Here is a 13,825-nt window from a genome sequence, read left to right as displayed (position 1 = left end):
GTCAGGACAAGCAAGAGGTCACGTCTTGTTAGCTTAAACATGGAAGTATACTCAAACTTCAAACACTGCCTGCAATTTAACAGGGATGTTAATCTACCATTTTTGGCACAATTATTTTTAAAAAGCTGCAGTATCTGTACAAAGTAAACAAAACCATTCTGATGATTACTAACCATCAACTGTTATGGAGGCAGAAAAATACGGAGAGGTCATTTTTTAAGTTTATATAACTGGGAAGAAATCAAAGTTATCATCAATGCTGTGGCATGGATAATATTGCTAATAGCAACTCTCTCTGAGAAGTCAAACTGTAGTCTTGTTACTTTCAAAGGTAGATATTATAATTGCTTTAACTTAGAATGAATTAAATGAATATAAGGAGTTCATGGATCACCAAATCCCATGTTTCCTATAACCCATGCTCCATCATTTCATCTCCCTGACCATCCTGCCTTAAATTAAGGTATTAACCTGCTTGCATCTGCTGGTGGCTGTTATGTATTTAGCTGTGAATATGTACTACAATCTATTTATTGGCAGCTTCTCGTTCCTGTATCAAAACAATCATTGAGTAAACCAGCCTTTTCCTGCTCCTGCTGTTTATCATGTGGTCTGTCTTCAAGTCAGAGCTCCCTTCAGACTTGCTTTGGTTGGGCACAGGTGACCCTACTCCCGCAGTTTCCCTTTGCAGGACTGTCTCTCCATTCCTCTGCATGGGGTGAGAGCCCTTCCTGGTCCCTGCCCCTTTCCAAGGTCACCTTTCTGGAGTCCAGAGCTGAAGAAAGGCCCTTGGGATCCTGTGCAATCTCCTGTGCTTCCTATGGCATAGTAGCTGATACACACCAGAGACTGAAATTTTCTTTTCATGGTCATGTTGCACTGGTGGCTGTAGTATCTGAGTAACAGGAAACTTCCCCTTTGATTTAGCCTTAGAGCTCCACTTCTTATTGTACAGCCTTGCTTAAAACCCATATACCAGGACCTAGTTTTCATGACTTTAAAATGGCATAAGTTAGATCCAAAGTCTCTGTTTTCCTTCCACTTTGCATATATTAAACTTGTTTTACTTCACAAACTTCCAGAGTGATAAATTCCATTTCTGTAACTTCAATCTCATTTGTCATTTTGTCCTCCTGTTCAGAATCATCATCCTCACCCAAAACAAGAAATGAAAATCAATTGTATTTGCACGCCATACTTAGGCAGGCTTCTGTTCTTCTCTTCTGGCTCATATGGATAAAATCTTGTTCTGATTTTCTTTGCTCAGCAAGTCTCACTTTACCTCTGTACTGATGGACAGAGGTACTGAAAATTGTTACTTCTGAAAATTTGCTGGGTTTAAACCAAAAAACCTATTTAGAAGCCCTATTTTTTTTTTTTGTTTGTTTGTTTTTACTCTTCCCTTCAATTTGCTTGAAACCAGTGTAAGGTCCCATAAACCGAAGTTATGTCACGCAGCAGAAACCTCCTGACAAAGAACAGGGAAAAGAAGACACAGGTGAGTGTGGTTACTGTGTATAAGTTTGGTGATGACTTGCCAGATAAGTTTGCAGCTTATCTCAGGCTAACACAGATATGCCTGAAGTGCAATCAGTAACCCTGACAAATTGGTGACTGGCTTGCCAGATGGGCAAGGGAACTGCCCTCCTCAGCCCTTTGCAAGTGTTATTCCGCTCTGGCATGGGATTTATCTCATGGTCATCTGCAAAGCAGCATCGAAAGATTCCGCTTCCACCTGGATGAGACTCACCAGAGTAGAGATGTCCTGTGTACATGGAATTTCAGTCCCAGGAACTACAACCGCAGAGGCACTGTGCTACAGAGGGCTGCACACCTCTCTGCATGCTGGGAGGTCTGTACGGTGCAAGGATGGCACCCACAATGTGTCTTTCATGGAAACAGGGTCAGACAACTAGACAAGCTACATGAGTGGAATTCACTCCAAAAGAATACCCTTTGAAATCTGAAAAACAGCCTTATAAAGGTGAAGGACTGTGCTCCTTGATTTGAATGTAAGCAGCAATAAAAACCTCTGCAGTGCAAGAGTGCCCATTAAGCTGGATCTGGATTGCCACAGAGACCCCTCCGCAGGGCAGGCAGCTGTTAAGAGTTTGCTGCTTATCCTTTTATCTCCTTTGGATGTGGTGTTGTGAAGCAGAGCATGCTGATATATTGCCCAGATATGTGCCTACAGATGTCCTAACAAACAAACTCTCAGGATTCAGTTATGAGCACTTGAGATTAGTTCAAAAAGAGAGTCAGTGGGAATGTCTCTCTTAGGCTGCTCTTCAGGATGCCTTTCTTTTCCTTCATCACCTCTCTTCATCCTGATAATCACTGTGAGAGATGCAGTTTGTCATCCAGTAATGCTAGAAAATAATGAGTACCATTAGGACTTCTGCTTGTCTCCCATAAAAGTCTCATAACTGAGGGCTATTTTAAAACTCCCTGTCAGTTCTGTGCCCATACTTCTTATAAAAGTACACTCACCAGCCATGATTTCTCCACTTGGGCTCATAATTCCTTCTCTCCTCAATTTTTTAAACAGCTATCTCATCTCATATCACTCTTATCATAAACTGAGGTTGACTGATATCTGGCTAACATCATTCACTGCTTTTGTGATCAGTTACACAACACTGCAAGGGGTTTCAAATTCTTTTTTCAGCAGTACCGTCCTGGCTCTTGCTCCAAGGATAGAGCAAAAAACCAAGTAACCAACCAACAAAAGGGCAACTGTCAGTGCAGGGTAAGCTTTCCTGCACAAAACCAAGAAATGTGCTTCTATTTCCCTGTGTACTGAGTTTACCTGCAAAAGGATCCTATTTCCATCGTGATCTTCTGTCTGCCACCTGCCTTCGCTGATGGGGCTGCAAGGGTTGGGCAAGAGAGGCACAAGCTGCCCCACATCTTTCACTCTGAACTCCAGCACGGCTGACTCTGTCCTCACTGGAACTTGTCCCTTCGGGAGTTTTTTTAAAGAAAACTGAATGTCTATTTCCATGTTAGAATAGACAGGAAAAACACAAAAGTCTGCTTTTTTCTGACACACTGGTCTTTTCAGTATTAACTCATACAATTTCAAAATGTCCACGAAATTCTCATTCCTGCAGTATATGGTGAAGCGGATCATTTCTTTCCCGTAGTGCACTGGGCGAATGGCCCACAGAGGAGTCTCTGGAGCCAAAGTGTAAAAGTCTTGGCTGCATGGCAGGTAAGGGAGGAACTTCCCATGCATTAGCTCTGTGTGGTGGTAATGCCAAGGTGGCCGCTGAAAAGTTTCATGGAGCTGCAAGATGGGTTCTTCTCCATACTCCTCCTGCAGGAACAGAATGACAGCAAGGGCTGGCTGAGCAACACCAGCCTTGAGCGGCTTCCTGCGCTTCCGGGGCACTCGTCTTTCTGAGACCCGAAACAGCTGGAGGTCTGGATGGATCCAGGCTAGAAGCTTATCAATGGCCTGCTGAAGAGTCTTGGATTCACCTGGGTCTGTGATAATATGTACACTAACAAGGAATGGGTCTTGTACGCCTTCCACAGAAAGTTCACCTGAAATATTAATAAAAAAAAAAGTCCTTTAAGATTTGCAACCAAGTTACAATACTTAGGTGATCCTTAAAAGAGAAACAGTCTACTCAGTCACAGTGGGCTTTTCTTTTTCTCCAGCTCTCTGAATCTCACTTGTAGTAAACAACAACAAACAAAGTTCAGTGATATAGCAACCAAGAAAATAATCAGAAGGCAGAGAAAAGTTTCATCAAGCATACTGTAAGAGCTGCTGTTTCTCTAAGACAGCATCCAAAAGACGCTAGTCAACAGGCACTTATTCATTGGAAAATACCTGTTCCATACAGTTGAGAGGCAGGAAAGACAAAAATACTGATGTAGAGTGGGGGTGTAAGGGACATTAATGATGTGCAGAATGATAAGGGTGGAGAGTGTTCATCCCACCTTATTTTCATTTTTGCCAATTGGCCCAGGGCATGGAAATCACACCACTGAACACTACTCTATCACTCTGACACTGCAGTTTTACACACAGTTAAATGTTTTATGTCCTGGAGGCAACTATTCTAGTGAGTAAGACAACGTTCGTAGGGAAAGGTAATATCTTTTATTAGACCAACCAATACAGCTAGTAAGAAAAAAAGCAGACAAGCCTTCAGGCATACAGGTCCTTCTTTAGGATAATATATTACATGTCCCTACAAATTCTGCACTGTTTATATCTTCAGACTGTAATACTACTTCTTCAAGGTTTTCTTAAGATTAGGGAAGACTTGTAAAGGGAGGAGGCACAAAAAAGTTACACTTACGGAGGGGAAAAAAGAAACCTCTAGTTAACCTTGGCACTGTTCAGAGGGGCTCTATCTCTTGTTTGTCCCTGGAACTTCTTTGAGAGCCCAGCAGAGCAAAGGGTAGAGGTTTAGGGAGAAATTGTTACTTTCTTCTGCTGGAGTTACATGCCAATAAAGAGGCATGGTGATACAAGGCACTTTAATAAATTAATCAAGTAGCCTTGATATTTTTGCTGAAATGGTTCCCCTTGTGTGGTATTCTGAAAGCACCTCCATGTCTGAGACCCTGAGCTTGGGCACAAAGCCTAAATGTGAGAAGCCTTAGAAAGGCTTCCCAAGCTTTTCATTGTGCAGACTACATTTAATAAGGGGATTGTCTCAAAGGCTATTCCCCCTCCTATTAGCAATCAGTACAAACCTCTCTCTCCTCTCTCCTGGCAAGAGAACAACATTCTTGTGATACTTCACCAATAGCTTTAATGGAAAAGCAGCTTTGTGCAAGTAGTGTATTTTAGTTGTCTTTCAATACAGAATAGCTGCAAGACCCAGAGAAAATTTAGATGCAACTGCATAGCTTTGCAGACAGAGGTGACTGGTAAACACGATGCCAGCCTCAATTTAGTAGCTGCAGAAAGATATGGTACGCACAGCAAATAGCAAGCATGCATCTTGCCTAGGGGAGATAAAGAAAAACCAAGTAAGTAATCAAAAATACAATTACAGCACAGTTCTCGTATCTCTGCATGAAATGGGTGATGTGGAGTGACTTTGTCAGATGGCTAATGGAAGAAAAAAAATTGAAGCAAAAAGAAAAACGGGGTCAGTATGTGGCAAGAGGCTTTGCTGTGGCAGTCATTACTGGTAGGTAATTCTTTGAGATACCGCCTGTGGGTAGTCACAGCGTGGGAGAAAGACAAAAGGGGTGTGGGGGAGGTCCTCTCGTGGTCCTCTACATTGGACAGCAGAACAAGAAGGAAAACAAATTGCAGAGGACAGTGATCTAATAAAACCTGAAACCTGATAACTGTGCAGTCGTTCATTTTCTAAGGCTGGAATAGAAGATGTTCAGCTTTTTTCTCTCTCTGATTCCTTTGTTACACAAATGCTATCAAAGCCTGCAACAAGTGACAGGCTTGATACTTATGCATATAAATGACTGCAGTTCTGAAAGAAGCCTCAGCACAGCAATGTGAAGCACAGAGCCATCATTTCTGTCAGCTTCTTGCTCTGCATTAAAAAAAAAATCCCTGAGCACGGCTTTTCTACCCTCCTGTTGCTCAGCATGGTGCATGGACACTGAATGGCTGAAGCGTTTTTCAGAAGTGGAGCCTTGTGGGAGCCAGTGGCAGCATTAGTATTCTGCAGCCGTCGCTGCCTGTGCCCACCAGCAGCAGATGCTCGCAGAACCAGCCTCAGAGGCACAGCACAAAGCCATCCTCAAGAGCCAGAGTGAGACAGAGCAGAGCAAATCATCTCTTCTTTTTGAGCTAGAAGCAACTGTGTGAGCGCAACAGATCAGTATAGAAAGAGCTTCAGTCCTATTTTATGCTAGCACAGATGCTTTAACATGTTTTGTCATGTGGCTTCTGTGCTTCCAAAATGGCAGCCCTTTCTGTTTGGGCAAGGAAAAGAGAAACATAATCAGAAATATGATGCAAGGAGAAGCCTTCCCTGAAATGACAACAAGTTGCAAATTGTTTCTATGTTGCTAACAAGTCTTCTTCCTTCATTCGACAAAGGAGGGACAACAACACCATTTATCATGACACAGTTCAATGTGCCCCGGGGCAAATCGCTACAGAAGCAAACGAAAGCTCTGCATATGTATTAGCCTTCCTGTGTTACTAGTTAATCCCACAGAAAATATCAAAATGCTGAGGCATCTATTTGAAAATAAGCATCACAGTTCTCACAGCTATTACATTTTTTTCTCTTCCTATGACAGAAGGGGATTAGGTCTCTTTGAGTTGGCAAAGCACTAACTTTGCTAAGAGGTAATTACTACCAGGATTGAAAGAGTATTTTACAATTCTAAACTTTATACTCCTCTGCTAGGTACTATAAACCACCCATGAGAGGTTAAAGCAGTCAGTCAGCCCAAATGCTGTGGAGCTGTTACACTTGACCTCTTAAAGCTGGGAGTGGAAGGTGGCCCTGATATTTCATGATTGTATGGGTCCTTCTGTACATATAAATTTTATTTTGTTCCTGATGTGATATTGCTGAGCTGAGATAAAAGAAAGTCCTGCAAAGCAGAATGGCAGTCCAGCCCTGTGGCTCTTCCTGCCCAGAAACCAGGACATTTTCATCAGTAAGACAATCTGAAAGAAAACAGTGGGTCCTGTCAATTCTGCCAGGGACAACTAGCTCATTTTGGTGACTTCTCTGAAACTGAAGCTGCCTGGGCTTGGGGACAAATAGGACAGGTGGATTTGACAGTGCTGGGTTAATGGCTGGACTTGATGACCTTCGAGGTCTTTCCCAACTTAAATAACTTTATGATTCTATGATCTAGTGACATAAATACCCATGGGTGAAGTGGAAAGCAATGGGTTCAGTGGCTGGTGGGGCAGCTTCCACCCCTGAGAGGTGCCACAAGGACTCAGGTATCACTCTTGCTGTCTGGGAATGCTGGGCTCCTGACCCAAGGCAGGCACAAGTGGGTGTAAGGTCAGGACAGCAACCCCAGCAGCTGGGAAGCAGCCAGACCCATCTGCAGATATGGAGAGCTGGATCTAACACTCCTCTTCCCTACAGTATGTATGCATTTAACTTTAACCCACATGAGGGGCAAAATGTCCCTCGAGTTTTCTTCTACACCACCTGCATAATCCTAGGTTAGAGAAGTCTCCCTCTTTCATTTGCTTTTTGGCCCTAGGTCTCTTGCACACCTTGCTCAAGCAAAACTCTGGCCATGACCTGGCAGTCTGGTCCCTCTTTTACACCGTTTACACATTCCCTCTGGAGGTGCCCTGAGCAAAGACCCATTCCTTCTCATGGCAGTATTCCAAGTACTTTTTTATTTCAGAAGAAGTCACCACCTTCAGCAGTCTTGATGAGATCTTAGTTTCCAGGCTTCTCCAGTTAACTCATCCCATAGCAGAGTTTAGGAAGGATGTAAATACCTGTCTCCCTGAAATGTCTCTCCTCACCCTGCGCTGGTGAAACAAAGGGTGAACCTAAAGACCTCTCAGATGTACCAGGAGTTATTTAATGAAGAGTTACCTACAGGGCCAAGGAAACCTGGTAAGTTTCATAGGATAGGATTGAATTTACAATGAAGTGAGATTTTAGGCAGACTGGTTCCTGGTCCTAGTTTGTGCATGTGAAAGGGCATTTCCAAACTGTGGCAGACAATTTCAATTTTCTAGCCACGTACATTTTCAATCTTCTATCCAGGAAACACAGAAGCAATATCCAACCCCAAAAATGCCTTTTTTTTTTTCTTTTTGTTTTCTTTTTTTTTTTTTTTTTTTTTTTTTTTCCCGGACCAGAAAATTTGCATTGAGAATCAAAACACTGGAACACAAACTTCCATTTCTTCCTGCTGCAGCATGCTGCTTCATGAGAATCAACACCTGAACGTGTCTTGTGCCATACAGACCAGATTCCTCTATTGCTACATCAGGCAGTAAGACTTCAAATTCCACTTGACCAAATTGCATGATGCAGTACCAGAGATGTAAATCAGGCAACAGGAGCGGTTCAGGGTGAATTTGCCAAGCTTCTGAACTGCAACTCCCATCAAGCAGTACTTCATTATCAAGAAATTACTGCTATTAGGAAGTAATGAAATAATTCAAAACCAAACATTACAAAACAGGATATTTTTTCACTGTTAATCAATCAAAATATTTCAACTGTGGGAATGTAAAATAATCCCAAACACTGTATAAATAATGTCAGAATAAAAAGGCACTATAATATTTCCAATTAAAATTTCCCAGGATTGCTGTTGCACAGAAAGTATCCATACTTCCCTACTTCAATCACATTGCAAAACTCAAGGAAATGTCACAACTGTAGCATTTCTCAGTGAACAGGACCTTCACATTTTATCTGAGTCCAAGGCAAGAGTGATCCTTTTAGGTATACTAATTGAAAGGCTCATGGACAGGCACAAAGTCAGAGGCTGTTTTCATAAATAAGGAGCATTACTTTATGGGCAGCTGCAAGAGAAGCTGGACACCTCTGGCAGCAGAACCCACTGCTAGGTCGGTCATGCTTTGATGAATTATGCAGCATCAATAACCTTTTGAACAAGCAGGATGTGACAGATTCACCAGCTCCTCCATTCTCTTTCCCTGCAGTTTAATAGCATCTGACAAATGCAGGGCTGCAGGATGATGTGCTTCTCAGCATGCCGTGCTTTGCACACCCCCTCGAACTCAGGAAGGATGTTCAGAAGCAAGAAGAAAGGGGATATTCTGCACAGCACCATGCCAAGAGGAGAAACCTCTTTCCCTCTTTCACACTCCCCTCAGAGCACCATTTTTCTGAGGAACTGCAGTTGAATGTTCTCCAACGCTCACTCCTCCATCCATGCTAAGAAAGCACAGACAATGCACAGAACACCAGCACACACACAAGCACAGCAAAATGGTCAATCTGCTCCTCCAGTAGCTGAAAAACAATATGAAAAAACACCTGAGCAAAAAAAAAAAAAAATCTCAAAATTAGGCCCATTATCTATCTCTCTGATGGAGATAAAAAGCCTTCTCTGGCACGTTAATATGACCAGTCTTACGAGGAGTCATTATTACCCTTGGTGTACAGCACTGCAGCCAATCTGAATGAATGAATGAGGGAATGAATCTTGTCAACAACCAACACTTAATGCCCACAGTGCCCCTGCATGATCAAGCAAAGGCAATGGCAGACCTAAACATGTGGTACCTCTGCTGTTAGATGGTAAAACACCTGCTGAAACTCCCCTCTGTTCTCAAGCTCCAGTGAATTTTCATCCCTACCTCACCAGTTATCTTCTCCTGACCTGCCATGGGTTAACTTTTCGTGATCAATGTACGTTGCTGTTGAAAGGGCCCATCTCACACCCTTCACCTCTCCATGTACTCCTGCTGCCTTCCCTTCTGCTGGCCTGGGTGCTTGCATAGCTGCATGTCTTGAGCTGATAGTGGAACAATACCTGGCACTCCCTCTTCCATTTGCAGTCAGATGGTCTCTGGTGCCATCTAAGCCCTCTTCAGAGCCATGTGACCCTCATCTCCATCATGGGATTCACAACTTTTGTGGCACAGAGTCCTCCCATGGAAGGTTACGGACCTGATGGATGTCTCTCCAGCACATGGCTGGCTGTCCTGGGCTCCTTTTGTAGCCCAAGGTGAGAAGCAGTCAAACCTCAGAGAAGGCCCATCTCTCTCCACTGCACACACCTCCATCTTGGGTGCCTCATCTGTGTGGGCCTACACACATTATCTTACTCTAGTACATGATCTTTGTGTACTCCTTGTCCACAATGAGAAGTGGTTTTGTGGTAAGTGTTATGGAAGAAAGGCCCTTGAGCTACATGATTATCATGTTTTCCATGACATCTTCCAAAACTTCTTTGACTCCTTTAGTAAGGCTGCTGACTGTCCATACTAAGGTAAAGAGTCAGAGTCACTCCTTAGGTCACAGATATGTTCTCAGCCCCCATTTCCCTCATCTCTTCATTCACAGTACTGCAGATTTCTCATCCATCCCCTCACTGGCTGGCAGCTAAGGAACAGCTCATGCTTGGTATAAAGGGATGTGTGTTGCCTGTGGGCTGACTGTCCAGCTGCAGGTTAGGAAAAAGGGTAACTTGAACTCCTATTAGTACTTTTTCTCCCTCTTGTCCCAGTGTATTTCATTCAGTTCCAATGAAACCTGTGGGAAGTTAGTGTCTCTGTTAAGATAGATGGCACAAGTTCATATTACATTTCCCTTCAGAAACAGGCTAAAAAGAAAGGATGAAAATGCCATATTGTGTTTCTGGATGTGTAATCCCATGTCCCTGACACTTTTTGATGGGTGTGTGTATTCCACCCAGGCTTTATGGAGCCTGGAGGCATGTCAAAGCAGAGGTTGTTCTTATTGCATATTAAGCCCCCAATGAAAAAAAGACTCCCAGCTCTGAGAAGACAGTGTATGGACTCTTCATGCAAACAACTTAGGAACCTACAGAGGCTGTTTTCACACCATGGTTACAAGCAAGTAAACTGCTTGGCAATTCCTTACAAACACCCTGTAAGATAATGATTTTTCTGCCAATGCTCTGGGCTTCTCCATGAGCTCTTTATTTTGGCTGCCTGGCATTCTCCCTCAAAATATGCTGCTTGAACATGATGGTATATTGTTAGAAATAATCAGAACTTCAGTTTAAAAAGAAAACAGCCTTATCATCTACTTATCCTCTGTAGAGCACTGAAGTCTTCAATACTCTCCTCAACCATAGATAAGGATCATAGTTCTTGGCAAGAACCCAGACCCTGATATTTGGTATAAATACCAGATTCTGTAGAGAGCTTCAATGTGTAATTCAATTACGAGTTGTGAGTGTAATTCAATTACTATGTAAATAAATTACTACATAATAAAACTCCCATCAGCAACCACTAGTAAATCAAAAGCTGTAAAAAACTGCATCCAACACCATAATTTCCAAAGTCCTCTGATTATAGGCATTGTGTTTTCTTAAAATTCCACTCCTGTGAAAAGCTGAAATTGTCAAAAATGTGTTTTTTATAAAAGGGCAGAAAGAACACTGCCTTAAAAAAATCCCAAGAAACACTGCACACTTGAGTAGCTAATAAATTCAGTCCAACAATGAGGTCCATACCACACACAATGTACTTTAGTTAACTGAAAGTTTGATTTTATGACGGGCTTAAGACAATTTAAGACTTTACTGTTGGCACTCTTCCCCCTACTATTCTCAGCTAAGTGTTTCCAGTGCTTCCCATGTGTCAGGTCTAGATGCAAGTTGAAAGAGCTTGCTGAACATACTGAAAAGAAACTCTCAGACTTCAGGAATAATAAGGATTGTGTCTTCTGGTGGCAGTCAGAAAACTAGCTTGGCTAAACATGTTAAATTTCAGACAGACCTCTTTTAATCAGCCTGTGCTTTGACACAAATCTTCCTGTATCACAAAGATGTGGCAGGGAAAGCCAGCCAGAGAGGAGGAAGAAGTCACACCAAAACATCTACACTGAAGACACAACCAAAGACAATATGGGATCAAACCCCGAGGCATGGCCGAGCATTGCCATGTTCGTGTCTCTGCAGACAATGAACAATATCAGCATTACAGCAAAGGACTCATTTGGACTTGGCAGGAGTGGAAAACTAGTTTGAATCTCATAATCCTTTCAGCTGACAGCAGCGTGTGGCTCAAAATATCTACTCCCTACCAGCTGATGGAAAAGGGAAGCAGGAATGGAAAGCATGCTTTGTTGTCCGTGCTCCATCCTGGTCCCCTGTGATGGCAGCCAGGAGTCACCTGGTAAACATTTCATGAACGTTTTATAAACTATAGATACTTCCCCCCTGCCCCCCAAACTACAAATCAACAAATGTACCAACAAAAACAAGGCAGACAGAAGACATCTACTGCTCTAGAATGTGGCATGCACTATTACCAAATGCTCCAGTTTCCACTGAGTGTGCATAAACAAATGGTATTTATTTTTAAAAGTTCAGCTAATGTACTATGGCCATGAGGAAACTAACTGTTGGCATTGGCAACATTTAGTAGAAACTGCCTTAATAGCTCCAGCCTTCCCAAGTGTTTTGTTATTTGACTCGGTGACTCAGATGGCTTTTCCTGCTCTACCCCAGCTAGTGCCTCTGAGTCAGGAGTTGCCACGGGACAGATTTATTTTTTTAGCTTCCCTCTTTGGGCTTTAACAATTCAGACAGACATAGCAACAATTTCCAGATCATTCTCATCACTGTACCAGCTGAACTTAAGAGTGCCAAGATCTTTCCTGAAACCCATTTCTCAGGGCTAAAACACCCACTAAATGGCTGCCTAGCTCCTTGTGGTTTTCTGGGACAGCAGCAGTAACACTTCCACAGGGGGAAATTTAACCCACATCACCAAATAATCCAATTTAACTTTCTCTGACATATTTCCTGTAAGATTTTACTACAACTCTATGGCACTCAATAGCTCAGTGTCTCCCAAAGATTTCCTATGCTTCTGAAATATGATTGGACTATTAAAATGAGGATGTATTTGTTTACACGGTTTTGATTATGACTATGTGGCCTTAAAAAAAGGAGTTAGAAAAAATTTACATTGTCATCCATACACATTATTCTAGTCTACTAAACTAGTCCAGTTTTCATCTGCTGTATCTGTATGACAAGAAAAAAAAAACACCTGACTGGATGCGGTCAGAAGAGTATACAAAACAACTTCAAACAATGTTTTGATAACGCTGGTGCAGTAACTGTTTAGGGTACACTTGCACATCCTTGATACAGAAATCCCAATCTAGCATCAAGCCAGTAGAAAGTAATTAAGCCATGGGACATACAGCATGCTAAATGATCCCAAAGAGTGAAACTGAATTTTACCAGAGATACACAGGTTACTCCAGAATAGACAAACTTGAACAGGAACTTCAGTCTTAACAAGGGCAATGCTATGTTTGTGGTCAACACCACTTGGAATGCGAAAATCAAACCTAGGTTTGATTTCAAGTTATGCATTCTTCTGTGCATGTCCTTACACAAGGCTGTGCCTCATCTCTAGAGGTGCCTTCCAAGCCCAACTCTCAGTGAATCAGCACTGTACTTTTCTATCCTGTATGCAAGCACTTGGTCCTTCATCACAGTGGAATCTGATGACAAGCAGTTACATGAATGTTTTGCACAGCCAGAGACTGCTAGGCTGCACGTACCAGTGACATTTTCCCTCTTCACCCTGCCACAGTGGGAACTGCATTTTACCCCGGCATCATAACACGAGCCAGGCAAGATATGCAGAAGATGTATCATATTTTCCACAGCTTTATTTTCCACAGGAGCTGACACTTCAGATTTCATTACTATATAAAACACCTGAATTTGCAACACTGACAGATGCTGCAGGCTAAGGCTTTACATGATTTGTCCAATTTCCTCTTGCATTTTTCCTCATACTTTAATTAGTCTTCGTTTTATAATAACACCTTCTGGAAATGCAGTATGATGCTGGCAAGCCTGTTGTAAATTGTTTTTATAATTGTATTTAATACAGTTTATTGCCAGCCATTGTAAAAGCATCTCTGTTCTCTATGGAAATAAGAAACAATATACTACAGTGTATCTTTGTATAGCAATAAAAGAATATAATTATATCCTTACACTCATTAAATTATTTTGTTTGCAGAAACAGACTTAGAAGATATCCAGTCCAGCAGTGCCTGGGTCAGAATCAGTCAGAACTAACCTAACTTAAAGTTTGAATTATGACATTCAAGCTTTGTGACAGATTTTTCAAAGCCAAAACCAGACCCACTCCCCTTCCTGCTGCTGGTTAATTTTCATCACCTTTAAC

General features: G+C 42.2%; 1 protein-coding gene across 1 annotated transcript in view; it reads right to left on the bottom strand.

Moving 5' to 3' along the window:
* FAM124A (family with sequence similarity 124 member A) overlaps nucleotides 1-13,825 on the bottom strand; it is a 36,627-nt gene that overhangs the window by 6,924 nt on the left and 15,878 nt on the right. Inside the window, exon 3 of the mRNA XM_041407375.1 lies at nucleotides 2,810-3,549. Within this exon, the coding sequence (XP_041263309.1) occupies nucleotides 2,810-3,549 (740 nt within the window). The remainder of the gene's footprint in view (nucleotides 1-2,809; nucleotides 3,550-13,825) is intronic.

The sequence above is a fragment of the Onychostruthus taczanowskii genome, unplaced genomic scaffold (genome assembly GCF_017590055.1).
Source record: "Onychostruthus taczanowskii isolate IOZ18803 unplaced genomic scaffold, ASM1759005v1 scaffold26, whole genome shotgun sequence".
In the NCBI taxonomy this organism is placed as follows: domain Eukaryota; kingdom Metazoa; phylum Chordata; class Aves; order Passeriformes; family Passeridae; genus Onychostruthus; species Onychostruthus taczanowskii.
The sequence above is the reverse complement of the archived record's forward strand: the minus strand, read 5'-3'. Positions and strand labels throughout refer to the sequence as shown.